This window comes from Varanus komodoensis, unplaced genomic scaffold (genome assembly GCF_004798865.1).
Source record: "Varanus komodoensis strain SLA01 unplaced genomic scaffold, ASM479886v1 scaffold94, whole genome shotgun sequence".
NCBI lineage: Eukaryota > Metazoa > Chordata > Lepidosauria > Squamata > Varanidae > Varanus > Varanus komodoensis.
Genome location: NW_025336646.1, coordinates 300,603 through 314,322, shown reverse-complemented (window position 1 = coordinate 314,322; position 13,720 = coordinate 300,603). Strand labels below are relative to the sequence as shown.

The following is a 13,720-nucleotide window of genomic DNA, read 5'->3' as shown; positions in this document are numbered from 1 at the left end:
CTACAGTTATTATTCAATTCATATCTATGGAAAGTTAACCATCTTTTTGTTTATTGTGCATTGTAAATAATAGTTTAAAATAAAAACAGCTTTAACAGTCTAGATATGTTCTTAATTTGGATGTTTCAGTCTATAGGAATTACAAAATTTAATCTCAAATATTTAGATGTATAAGTAATCTCAATAAAATCATATGTTAAGCAAAACCTTGGGATTCTGACTAATATACAAACTCACAGAAAGATTTGACCATGCTTCTGCTAGCTTAGAAACACTGAGAATATATGGGCTGAGGTGATACTCTGAATAAATTAAGGAAGAGTTTTTAGGAGAAAAATGCAAGCTTGTCACCTCAAAAGACTGACAAACCAAAGGGATGTGTGTTTAGTATCTCAATAAGGGGATTTGGGGTAAAGGAATATTTTGGGGCAATATTTCTATTGATACAGTTTCCCTACAGCATATCCTTACAACAGCATATTTCTACAGAATGTTAGAAAAGTATATCACCACTTTACCAGTATTTGCAGCTGTGTCACAAATCACCCCTGAGTGTGTAACACTGCTAGATTCTATGAGGCTGTTTCCTACTGAAGATTGCAACACAACCTAGCATACAAAATGAACCTCTTCTTATCAACACTTTCATAACAAAACAGCACGAACAATTTTATAATAATAACAAAATACTACAACCCATGCACCCAAGTACCTGGCACTAATACAAATAAAACTGGCTGTAGAGTCACAAAGTTCACATATCCTTTTGAATACAACAAAAACGAAGGAATGCAAAATGTCTTCAACAGGTCTGAACACAGAGTCAGCTGCATGTGCAGAATCCTCAAAACCCTGGAATAAAATGCCAATTCAACTGTATATACATGGATTCATTATGTGGATTAAACCCCCCCAACACAAACATGTAGGAATTTTACTTAAACCAAGTCAGCAAGACCTTGGTGGCAACAGCTTGGTACCTGGATACCTGAAGGAACGCCTTCTTCCGTATTTGCCCTCCCGCCCCTTGAGATCGGCAGCAGAGGCTCTCCGGGAACCCTCCGTGAAAGATATTAGGAGGCAAAGTACCCGGAGGAGGGCTTTCTCTGTGGTGGCGTCCCGCCTATGGAATGCGCTCCTCAGAGAGGTCTGCCTGGTGCCGTCATTACATGTTTTTCAGCACCAGGTTAAGACCTTTATATTCTAGCAATATTTCAGTAAGTTTTAATATTGTCTTTTCTATGTTTTTAACTGCAGCCAGTGTGGGTCGGGAATTTATTTATGTTTTGTTTTATGCTGTAAGCTGTCCTGAGGCTTTTTGCGAATAGGACGGCATATATTTTAAATAAACAGCAGCTCCTTCCTCTTCAGCATTCCCACTCTTTTTTATTTGAATTTCTTACTGCCCTGCTCTTTTCTTGGTTCTACCCCTTTGGGCTGAACCAATATTTCATAGGGGTTATAAGTGCTTTGCCAGATTTGTAATAATTCTTCCACACCTAGGGAAGTGCACAGGTACATCCATTCAGCGTTCATGAAAAATTTTCAGGTTCAACTGTTTGGGATCAGTTAACAATGGAATAGAGAACTTAAATGTACTGCATTGTGTTATTTTAAATACACTTACTTTAAATACACCATATTCCTGTCAACTGTTTGTATGGCATTTTAGTTCTTTCTTTGTAATCTGCTCGGATAATGTTGATTATTGGGTGAATTACAATGTAATAAATAGTCTCCAAACACACACACAGTCAATGTAATGGAAAATAGGACTAATGCCTTTTAAATCTTCATCCCCAGGCCTGACACTTGGGTTAATTCAATAAAAAGTACTCTTTCAAATCTGCTAGACCTCATTTATTTTTAGACTTGGGCGTAAATTATCCCAGTGCTGCCTTCAGCTGGTGACACTATAGAGTGGCTTGAGCTGATGCATCGCCTCTTCCAGAGCTGTACTGTGTTGTTGCACCCTTTTTGAGAGAGGGGATGCTTTTCATTTTCATCTGGTTGTGTTTAGTGAACAGCCTGCACTTGGGATGAATTTTCCTGGCCTATATACTCAATGTTACAGATATTCATTGCTTTGACTTGCACACTAATAACCTTGAAAGACTATATGAATAAAGCAAAATAGCAAAAATTAACTTGGAGCTGGAAGTCAGTGCTCCCTCCCACCCTGGCTGCTCTCCAATGACAGAAAAGCAACCTGGGGGTGAGGAAGTGGGCATTCCAGTAAGAAGGGAGGAGATCGGAGTGGCCATAGAATATGACCTATCTTAAACCCCCTTCAGCTGCCCTCCCTCCCACTGCAAGGCACCACACCTAGCTGAGCAAAAAAAAAGCCAATCTAGTGAAAGATGCAGAGTTGGAGAACAGAGGTGGGAGTTGCCTCCACTGGTTCTTTCACCCTGCATTGGGTGCACGTAAGTCTCTCAGTTCAGGGGCTTACGGGTATCGCCACTGAACTTCATCTGCAGAAATTGGACAGAAACATAGCTCTAAGTCATTTAAGCTTGCAAGTGAAGCACCAGCACTTTGAATTGGATTCAGAAACTTGGCTCCCAACCCATGCATTTGACACAGTCATGGAATGATATGTTCAAAACATTCAGGGCCAGTAAGATTCCCCACTGCTCTTTTCTGCAGTAATCGACATTTCGAGACCTCCTTCAAAAGTACCCACGTGTCTACATTGCCATAATCCTGGTGGAAGGTTCCCAGTTAGTATATCAGCAGAAGCTGACAAAGTATATTTTGTGCCCCCGGAGCCACTTGGGTCTTAAGTGACTAGAGACTGGCCTATAAGCATCCCCAGACTGCTGCTCTTGCGAAAGTGCTGCTACATTTAGAACAGCTGGAATGCTGCTTTACACCAGCAAAGGTTGCTACACATGCTGGTACTTTAAAAATTGCAGGGCCGCAGGGCAGGTAGAGAGAAAGAGCCGATGACAGGGCAGCCTCCCACCTGGAGCAGAGGATATGCCACTAAGTTAGCTTCCAATTGTATGCATGGTGCACATACACATCACTGCCTGCCAGCCAAGCCTCAATCATGAGATGCAAAATGGCAGCCGGGGGAACTTGACTGGAGGAAGATGTGGGAAAGGGAATCCCATAAGCTTCCCTGCTAAGAGAGCATTTGTTCTTTCTCAACTCAAGGGGCTTCTGACAGGCTCCTGCAATCACAGATGCATGAGAAGATGCATGAGCTGGACTGGGTGAGGAAGGAGAGGCAAAAGTAAGCAAGGCAAAAGAGCGAGCAGCGCTTGTTGAGGATGAAAGAACGCTTTTGCCTGAAGCAGCACCCTCGCCAGTAAGCTTGGAAGCCACTTGGAGGAGCCTTCAGTGGGGGAGCCTCTAGAAATGTTCAGCATGCAAAACATTTTGGATCCTTTTTGTAAGCATGTGCCCTGATTGCATTTTCTGCTTCTTCCCTCCAACCTAAGTGGGCTTGTAGGTATGGTGAGACCTTAGCCCTTACTTACTTATCAGATCAACACAAGGTGTGGCATAACATCAGCAGCCATTTACATTGTAAGAGTGCCACCATATTTTCCACAGTCAATGTTTTCTTCTCCCTGCAACCTGTGCATTGTATTTACTCTTACATCTCCACTTACAGGAACTTGCATGCAATGAAAGTTTAAAGAGGGAGGGTAAAGGGCAGGGAGAGCACCACTTTGCCACTTCAAAATGGTCTTGCACTCCTTGAAGGACAACCATGCTTCCACCATTTTCTTTGACTGCCCTGCCTGTCACATGGAGATGTTAGAGTTCATTGGATTAATGCCATCTTGTGAGCGAACGTCATACCACATATTGCTACCATAATTCAACTTCAAAAAGTAATACATAGATAACATCTCTTAAAATGTGTATACATTTGGGCACCCCCAGTATATTTGTATCAAATGATCTTTTTTCTAGAGAATGTAACTCAGATATTGGCCTAATAAAAAGTACAGATCATGCAGTAATAAATACTGATTTTAAAATTAAATGTGATTATGAACTGACATTTAATTCAGTACGTAATCACATTTAATTTTAAATTTAAATATTTTACAACATAAGCATATAATAGATAAAATAGAGAAAGAACTGAAAGAAATATGGGAGCTTAATGATAAAGAGGGGCATGAACAAAGCTTAGTATGGGGCTGTTGCAAGGGGAGTGTTAGGAAAGCTTGTAGTTAAATTATTTTGTATGGATAATAAATATTCTAATTTATATTGGGGATGTGAATGAAATATGGGTACCTATTTCCAGGTACCTATTTGGTGGGAATGCGAAAATATTAAGAAATTTTGGATAATTATTTTTAAGATTAGTAAGATATTGAACTTAGAAATTGAAGTGGATCCTGATATAACATTGTTCTTAATATTTTGTGAAAAGAAATGGAGTATTAAAGAATTAGGCAAATTTGTTCCAGATCTTGATAGGAGTTGTGGGTCCTTTTTCTGTTAAAATATGCATAGAATTGCAGCCTCAATAACCTCGCAACGCCCCTGTTTATACCGTGACTTCATGCATATATTTTAGGAGCCTTGCCTCCTCATAAATTGTAATCGTGTGCATGCTCATGGAGATGTACTGGTGACATAAGCGGATTTAGTGAGCCTTACGACCGGCTCGCCCTCAAGGGAAAACCTGGTCGCGGAAGGTTATTGCCCAGCAACAAATTTGTGAAGACGGCCGGCAAGACTTCTCCCTGCCGTAGGCAACTGGAGACCTCGCCAAGGCGATTGCGTACGAAGTCTGCCCTCCGCGCAGCAGGGGACGCTGCCGGCTCTCCGTGCCGGAAGTGACGTGAGGACGAGCGGAAAGTGCGCAGCGCGGCGAGCGCCGCCATTCCACGGTGCCGGAGGGAGCGGGCGGGAGGGAGCGAGTGGGGCCTGCGCTTCTCGCGCGCGATCTAGGCGGGCCGTTGGGCTGCTGGTCGTCGGCCCGGGCCTCCGCGCCCTCTCCCTGCCCCCTAGGCGGCAGCCTCCTCGTTCTTTTCCCCGCGCCGCCCCGAAGCACGCCGCCCTGGCCGCGCCGCCCAGCATTCCCTTCCCTCAAAATTAAGCGGGCGGCGGGCCGGCATGGAGGACAAGAGCTTCACGAAGGAGCTGGACCAATGGATCGAGCAGCTCAACGAGTGCAAGCAGCTGAGCGAAAGCCAAGTGCGGAGCCTCTGCGAGAAGGTGTGTAGCGTCCCTTGGGTAAACAGCTGTAAGCGGCCCCGCGCTCAAGTAGGCGCCGGGTCCTCGCGCGGGGTGGCCGTAGATGTATGGACATAAGGGAGCTGGGGCGGCGGAGGGCCTGAGGATTACTGAGCGAGGCGTTTTGGCCTCTTCCTTTGCCAGGAACTCATTTGGATTTTAAACCAGGCCTCGGGTGCCAAGGTTACAGTTCTAAGAACGCTGAGGGTGGAGGGAATTTTGCATGAAGATAACCTTTTATTGGTCTATAAACGCGACAAGAAAGAATCGGCGCATAACATATAACTAAAAGCAGAGGTAACGAAGCATTATTTTCTCAAACGGGAGGGAGGATTTACCATCGTATTTTAACCCAGGATTTTAATTACTTAAAAAGCACGTTCATTGCTCTGTGGCTCACATCTTCTTGAGAACTCCCCCCCCCCCCATTCTCAGTGTTCTTGGAGCAGTTATGTCCCTTGTCACTAGGAACTGAGTGATATCCACTGGGGTTCCCGATAAAGACAAGCAAAATCCTCAACTAAATGTGTTTTAGTTGATTTGTATGGATTGAGAGATGGATGTCATGAAGGATGAGACTGGACAGAGGTGGGAGAGAAGAGGGGGACGGAGAAGGGAGTTGGTGGCAGCCACTGCATCTGAGTATGCCACCTCACCCTACCAAATGCTTTCCTTTTAACTGCTAATTTATAAAAAGGTCCCACAAAATGAGGTAGGATGATGTGGCTTGTTGAAATTGTGTAACTAGTTGTGATTTTATCACAACTTAAAATTAAAATCCAGTCACATAACTTCAACATGGACTTGGAAGCAGTTATGAAATCCCTTAATTAGATTTTGGGAAGCATATTTGCTGTTGCTTTTTCCTTGCCATATATCTCCCCCACTCCCTTCTCTTCTATCAAGTGTATACAGTGGAAAGGAAGGCTAGGTTGATTGAAAATTGATCTTTCACAGAGGTTTTGCATTTAGAAAAGTATGGACAGTAATGCTAAATGGAAAAAAATCCATACATTTATTATTTTGCTTAGAGGCAGATTATTTAAACTGTGGGCAACTAAAACATTGGACAGATGGCAGTATTGCTCCACTCTCATCCCTGTAAATGCAGCTGAATGTGGTTGTGCATTTGATATTATGTTGTTCAGCTGACCAATTTATGAGATACCCTTTCTCCTGTTAAGGTAGACATAAGAATGATACACAGTGCAAACTTAAACATATTTACCCAGAAGTGAACTCCACTAAATGTAATAGTATTTTATAGGGATTGTAAATTAAATCACTGTTATCATTTAGTAATCACAGTGCATGTTATAAGCTTTCAGGCTATACAGAACACTTTAGGGATCTAGTTTCTTGTATAAGCCTGACATTTCCTTGACTTGCATGCTTCCCCTTCCCTTTGACAGGCACAGCCATGAGAAAATCAAAAGTTTCCGCTTGCTTGTTATGCCCAAACTTGGGAGAATGCCAGTTTAAATTATGGGTTGTTCATATAAACCAGGATCAAATTATGGTTTATGGTCCTGGCTTGTCAGAATATTATAAGTTAAGAATATAACAAAATTCGGACACAACAGGCAACTCTGGCTAACTTAAGAGAAAGTGGAAGATTCTGATCTCATAGCTATACCAAACAAGGGTGGCAATATGTAAATATGTTTTATTCCTGTAATTTAGCATTTCATTCATACTTCTCAGGCATGATGTTTTCTGTTCCAGCTTCTGTGCAGTTGTTTGGAAATGACATCTCCTAGAGTTGCTTAAATCTGATTATGTGTCAGCCTAAATAACATTACTAGGGAATAAGCATTAGTAGGAGCTCAGTCAGTGGGTTTTACTTTTGAATAACCTGCTTAGGATGTTGCTGTAAGCCTGCAGAATTTATCTCAGTTTCTCTTTTCAGTCTTATACAATCTACATAGAAGATGCAAGGTTTGAGAGTTCACCCTTGCTGAAGGATGTGGCTTCAGTAAAAGTTCTCATAACTGAGAAGCTTGCATGAAGTGTTATCAATATTGACTGGTTTCAATAAAAAATACTCCTGTACTGATGCAACTCACTCCCAGACACATTGATCTGCATGGTGATCTTTTCCAGTGTATTTTCGGTGCCTGGGATTAAACCCCTAAATTGACAAATCAAGCATACTTTTGCCCACATTCATGCGTGCTTTGTGATTAGTGTCACAGACTCAGAGTAACAAAGCAAGTTAATTGGACCTACCTTGATGATAGCACATCTGCCACTTAAGTCCAGAAAAATGTGGATCTTGGTAGTTGCTACTTGATTCTTTTTACATTTGTTCTAAGAACTCTGCCTTTCTCTAAGAGAAATAATGAAAAATTCTCTAAACCAGTATTTGTTGGTATGATTTGTATAGATCTTGAAATTATGCAGGTTTACTTCTTTCTTACTTGAAAGCTTGAGTTATCTTGATATCATCAGGTTGGACCTTCTATTTTTTATGTTTGTTTGTTTGTTTGTTTGTTTGTTGGAGAAGGGGGACTTTAGGTGTTTTGCAAAATGAATAAAAATGTCTCAATATACAGCTACAGCATGACAACATCAGTGCTGCGGCCTGTTAAAACAATGCTGCATTTTTGGACTGTAGATTTGTGCCAGTGATAAGCTTATTGTACAGAGAAGTTGTTCCTTGCTGAGTCCCCTTTTTCAGCCCCCTTTCTGAAGCTCTCGGTCGAGCAGTGGTTTTGTCCACATATCATCAATGTGTGATAGTTAATGTATATTGATGCTGATTTCCTTGGTAGGCTTAGGATGCAAGGTGGGGCCACTTACTTGCCTTCATAGCAGCTTTTGGGATTGGGGTTTAATATAAAGTACCCACGCTAGAAAGCTTTTTCCTGATTTATATGTGTATGAACAGTGGGTGGTTAGTATATGCTTTAATTCTATCATATTCAGTCAGGTGCTTTGCATATTCTTTATTAGTTCCTAGAATGTTGGAAGTGGTGAAACTATTACTGATGCATACTAAATATGCCTGAAATACATTACGTGAACTTCAGTTGAATGTGCACTACTGTGATCTGAGTGGAAGGTGATGTTGATTAACAGCAGCAGCAAAGCCTGCTGGGGCAACCTCCAAGTTGGTGTGACATAGAGCTAGGGGCAAGGCTTATAGCAGAAGTGCACTTCTTCTGCTTGCTGTGATACTGGTTGCTGCATCCAGCCCTATGTGTGAAGACAAGGCTGTGACTGAAATAAAGGACCTGCATGGTATAGGAGTGCCGCATGAGGAGTTTGATAGTGTTTTAAGCATTTCAGTGCTACCAAACGGGCATGTTGGAAAAGTATTTCAAAAGTATCTTAGAACCACTGCTCCCAATTAAGGGCCACTTCAAAAATTCACTTACCCCTTAAGTTTCCCTAAATGCATTTAAAATAACTTGTTTTTCATTGTCACAATTTTATGTTCCCCAACACTGCACCCATAAGCACCTGATCTTTTGTTTAGCTTTTTCAAATTTAAGTAGCCATTTGAAGTTGCCACCCATATGCCACTTTCAAATACTCAAAACTCCCCAGTCTTACAGCAGAGGAGTGTTTATATTTCCTGTGTTGTAGTATCAGTGTTTTAACTGTCAAATAGGAGCAGATAATTTTTTCACACTTACCATGTGTTAATTTTGAGGAAGAAGATAATTTAAAAGAGCCTGTATATCGCCAGATATTAAAGTCTGTTGCAGGACAAAATTCATCTGTGTGATAACCTCTACTCAAAAAGTGGCAACCGGAGGACCCTGCAAGGTTATATATTTAGCAGAATCACTAGCACTATTGCACTGTCAGCAGTTAGCTAAGTTAGGCAATTCTTTTTTAAAAAAAGATGTTATAGTGTCCAAGAGACACAAAACAAAAGTGTTTGTTGAATAAGATCCATAGGTGTGGCAGGTAGATGCCAAAGTCTTGATCCACTGGTTAGGTGCTTTGTGATGATGTCCACAGCAGTTTGTAAAATTCTCAGATGTGCTCATGGATCCAAAATGTTGGGGACCTTGTCATAGCTTGTCATCATTTCCATTTATAGACAAGAAAGCGAGTGTTCCTTTGCTGAGAGGCAACCTAATTACTCTTAGCTAGCTGAACAGACATTTGATTGCATGTTACAGTACTGAGGGTGTAACAATCAACTGGATCACCGTGTTGTTTCTGTTGCAGGAGTTTTTCTTGAACTCTGTGTAATTTAGCTGTAAAAATAATTCATGCAGTTTAGCTTCCTATCTAATCACCTCATTTTTTCCTTTTTTAGGCTAAAGAAATACTTACAAAAGAATCAAATGTTCAAGAAGTACGCTGTCCTGTTACAGTTTGTGGGGATGTCCATGGTCAATTCCATGACCTTATGGAGCTCTTTAGAATTGGTGGGAAATCACCAGACACAAACTATCTCTTCATGGGAGACTATGTTGACAGGGGCTACTACTCTGTAGAAACTGTGACTCTTCTTGTGGCATTAAAAGTAAGTTGTATGGGTACAAACCTGGGGGAAGCTGTATCTTCCATTATATTGTTTAGTATACATTATTTGCAATGCCACATGCTACATATTGCTTAGCCTGTAATTGGTATTGCTAGTTGATGAATTGTTACATACAATTTTTTTTTATTGTCTATGGCTAGGTGCGCTACCCTGAGCGCATCACAATTTTACGAGGCAACCATGAAAGCAGACAAATCACACAAGTATATGGCTTCTATGATGAATGTCTACGGAAATATGGAAATGCCAATGTATGGAAGTATTTTACAGATCTGTTTGATTATCTTCCACTTACAGCTCTAGTAGATGGGCAGGTAAGATACTGTTGCTTCACTTATATAGATCATCAAGTAATATGAGAGCCAGTGTGGCATACTGCTTTGACCCAAATTCTACTCTCCATTTGGCCATGTAGCTCACTTAGGCAAGTCTCTGACTCAGCCTAACCAACCTCACAGGAATGTTGTGAAGATAAAATGGAGGGGAGGATTATGTAAGCTGCCTTGAGTTCCTCGCAAGAAAAAAGGCTGCTTTTACATATAATGGACTTTAAAAAATGAATAAAACAGTAATATTAAGTGAAGGTTGAATGCTAGACCCTGATACCATATTCCTGGCTGCTGCTGCTGGAAACCCTCCCCAAGACTAATGCATTTGTGTGAAGGGCCAGTGCACTTAGACAGTGCTTTGCATCTCATCTGTGGATTTCCTTGATTGGTGGTCATAGAATTGTCCTATACTAGGACTTAATTTTTACGTCCTGAATTTAAATTGTTAAGTGTGTAAAACACACACGCCCCTACTTCCTTTCAGATTTGGTGGATGGGTTCATTAAAAGTCACCCCATGTATGATTTTCATTCTGGGAAAGATGGCTACTTTTAGTGCTCCTAAATTATATTGAATGGGAATCAGGCAGAAAAGTGAATATGTAACAGCAGTTTTATTTATTGAAATGCCCCTTGACTAAAGCAAGGAAACAATAACAGAGTCTTAGAATTTTGGCTTCTGTTTGCTCCCTACCCTGTTTTCTTCTTGTTGTTGAGCCACAAATCCCGTAGTTTTATACTCCAAACTATACGGAGGGCACCAGAATGTGAGAGTAGAAGGGATTTGTTGAAATCCAGTTAAACCAATTATTGTTGAAAGGAATGGGGGAAATCGTTTCTTCTTTTGCATCATAGTCTGTCGGCTCAGATATTTCTCCACTTTTTCCCATTTTCCCCATGCCGCTAAACTTGGTGAAATTTGATTAGGTTTTACTGTGGGTATTAACACACAAGCTGTGTTCAGGTATAATGCTAGACCATGGTAATAATAATAAGAGAAAGAACCTCAGCAAACCTCAGAGAATGCACCTCAGCAACCACAAGGAGGCAATTGAATGTTCAGATGAACAACCTATGATTAATAAACCATGTTTTGTTGGGTTGACTCTGGGTTGTTTAACCCGTAAGCAGCACAGAGTTTCCACATTGAGCCATTCTTGGGTTAAACAGCCCAGGTATAGATCATGACATGATAGCCAGGTATCGCTTATCAAAATCATGTGAAGTAGTTGCATAGCAATTTGATTCTAGACATCAAAAAATAAGTTAAGATTGATTTGTTCTTCATAGAGGTCTTCTCAATGCACATGGTTCCTTTATGCCTTTCTTCTTTGCTTAGATATTCTGTCTCCATGGAGGTCTTTCTCCATCTATAGATACACTGGATCATATCAGAGCTCTTGATCGTCTGCAAGAAGTTCCACATGAGGTAACCAGTGACACTTTGTTCCCATTTTGCAGAGATATTGTTGGGCTTTTATCAAAAGCTAGAAGGCACTATATCATGTTTCTTAAAATTGAAGCAAAGCATTAAATGAATGGGAGGGAATTCAGAAAGAGCATGACATTGCTGGAAAAGAGGGGTGGGGGAAGTAAAACCACCGCTTCCTCCCTTCCAGCATAAGTTCAGCTGGGCTTTGGATGAGGTAGATCCTGGTCCTTGGCTCTCCCTGGGCAGTAGGAGTAGGGTTGCTTACTGACTCACCGCAACTTTACTAGGTGCTGGGTGCATCCCTTGCTCTACCTCCATTGCAGCTGGTGTGGAAAGGTCCATGCTGGCTGCCTCTGAGCTTGCAAATGTGCCTCAGAGTGGGAAGGCAGTTAGGGCCTCCTCCATACACCAATTTCTAGTGATGTCTCAGCTTCCTTCCTTCCCCAGATAGTTAACAATAACTATCTGCCAGCTTTATATAGTTGGCTGAAAACATCTGTCTCGATCAAATACACAGAGCATGTTGCGACAGATAGTTATCGCTACACTTTACTCCAGCCTTTGGATGCATGTAAGCTTCTGAGTTCATCAGCTTATGCACATCAAGGGCAGGGGTGGTAGGACTGTGCCTTAAGTGCTTTAGAACTGGGTGGACAGAGTCAGATGGGGGGGGCATCTACAGCCCCTGGAACCCTTCTCTGGGCCCTATTCCTGCCACTGCACCACCTGCAACAGCAAATGGATTTTGCAGTAAATCTCTACAGAAACTCAAAAGGGCTACTTTTAGTTTGAAAACAAGCTAAATTTGACCCTTTAAATCCCCATGGGGGCTTTACACCAAATTTTGGCAGCAAGCCACAGGTTTTCATGTTGCTTGCACTGCCATATTTTAGCAGTTTGGGGGGGCTGCATGCAAGGGTACAGTGGGCTACCTACTGTCCATTTCTGCTTTAAAATGTAGTTTGTTCCTGTGAGCTGACTTTGAAATGTTATTGCAGATCAGTGCACAGACTTAAACATCTGTTTACTATGTTTATAGTAATCAGTTAATAAAGTGGGTTGCCGTTTTGGTGAGTTGCAGAAGTCTTCCCTAATTGTCCAGAATAGGAATGCATGTGAAGTTTCTGCTTGAAAGACTAGTCTGTGACTCTGACCCTAGAATGCTGATGACACTCACATCTGGCATTCTTTTCTCCGTAAAGCCTGAGTCAGGAGAAGCTGTGCTGACTCTGAATTGGTCCTTTGATGTGCTTAGATTAGCTGTGGACCAGTAAACTGAAATTAAATCCTATAGGATAGACAGTGTATGGGTGGCTCCCCTGTCTTGGAATGAAGCTGCTTGCCTATTTTGAATGGGGTTGCACCGCATCTGAAGTGTACCTGGGTTCATCTTCATTACTGGAAGCCCAGATGACCTCAAGGAACTTGGAGAGCCATTGCCAACTTGCATCAGTGCAGCAATTATGCCTGTACCAAAATAGCCACTGTAGTGCTGGTAACCTCACAACTCAGTGATTGCGCCACGTTCTATTTAGGGTTGGCCTTGTGGTTTTTTGGAGTTAGCTACAGAGCCATGTTCAAGTTGTTGACATGCAAAGTAGAAACTATATGGGGCCAGGATAGCTAGCAAACGAACTTCTTCTGTGTACACCTGGTAGACTTTTAAGATCTTCCTAAGAGGACTTGTTTTGTGATGGATAGACTGCTGCCAGATAAGTTCTCAAAAGCAGCCACGCCCTCTGGAACATGTGCCTGCTGTTTTGGGGGGTAGACAAGATATGTTTTAAAGGCTTTCTGGACATGTACTTGTTTGTACAGATTTTTTTTGGTTTTATAAACTGATCATCATGATGCTGATCCGTTTTACTGGTTTTGGTACTGTTTCTTTTATTAGCTTTGGTATTGGATTGGTAATTGTTAGTAGCAGAGTTTAAACAGTGATTTTTATTAATTAATTAATTAATTAAAACATTTCTATGCTGCCCCTTGCTGAAGCCTCGGGGCGGCTCACAACACAAAATAAAATACAATGAAATACAAAAATAACAATATAAAATTAACAATATAAAATAAATAACAATATAAAAGAAGTCGCCCTGGCCAGATAAATAAGCAAATATTGTTAACAATTAAAATGACACTTAAATAAAAAGGTCTTCACCTGGCGCCGAAAAACAAATAACAGCGGCGCCAGGCGGACCTCTCTGGGGAGCGCATTCCATAGATTGGGCGCCACCGCAGA

The 13,720-nt window shown here is 41.5% G+C and overlaps 1 protein-coding gene across 1 annotated transcript; it reads left to right on the top strand.

Moving 5' to 3' along the window:
- The first annotated feature begins 4,889 nt into the window (after nt 1-4,889).
- On the top strand, nt 4,890-11,787 carry PPP2CB (protein phosphatase 2 catalytic subunit beta). Its single transcript, XM_044418899.1, has 4 exons — nt 4,890-5,193; nt 9,488-9,697; nt 9,859-10,032; nt 11,386-11,787. The coding sequence occupies exons 1-4, from the start codon at nt 5,092-5,094 to the stop codon at nt 11,578-11,580; spliced, it is 681 nt and encodes a 226-aa protein (XP_044274834.1). The 5' UTR covers nt 4,890-5,091; the 3' UTR covers nt 11,581-11,787.
- Nucleotides 11,788-13,720: the final 1,933 nt, after the last annotated feature.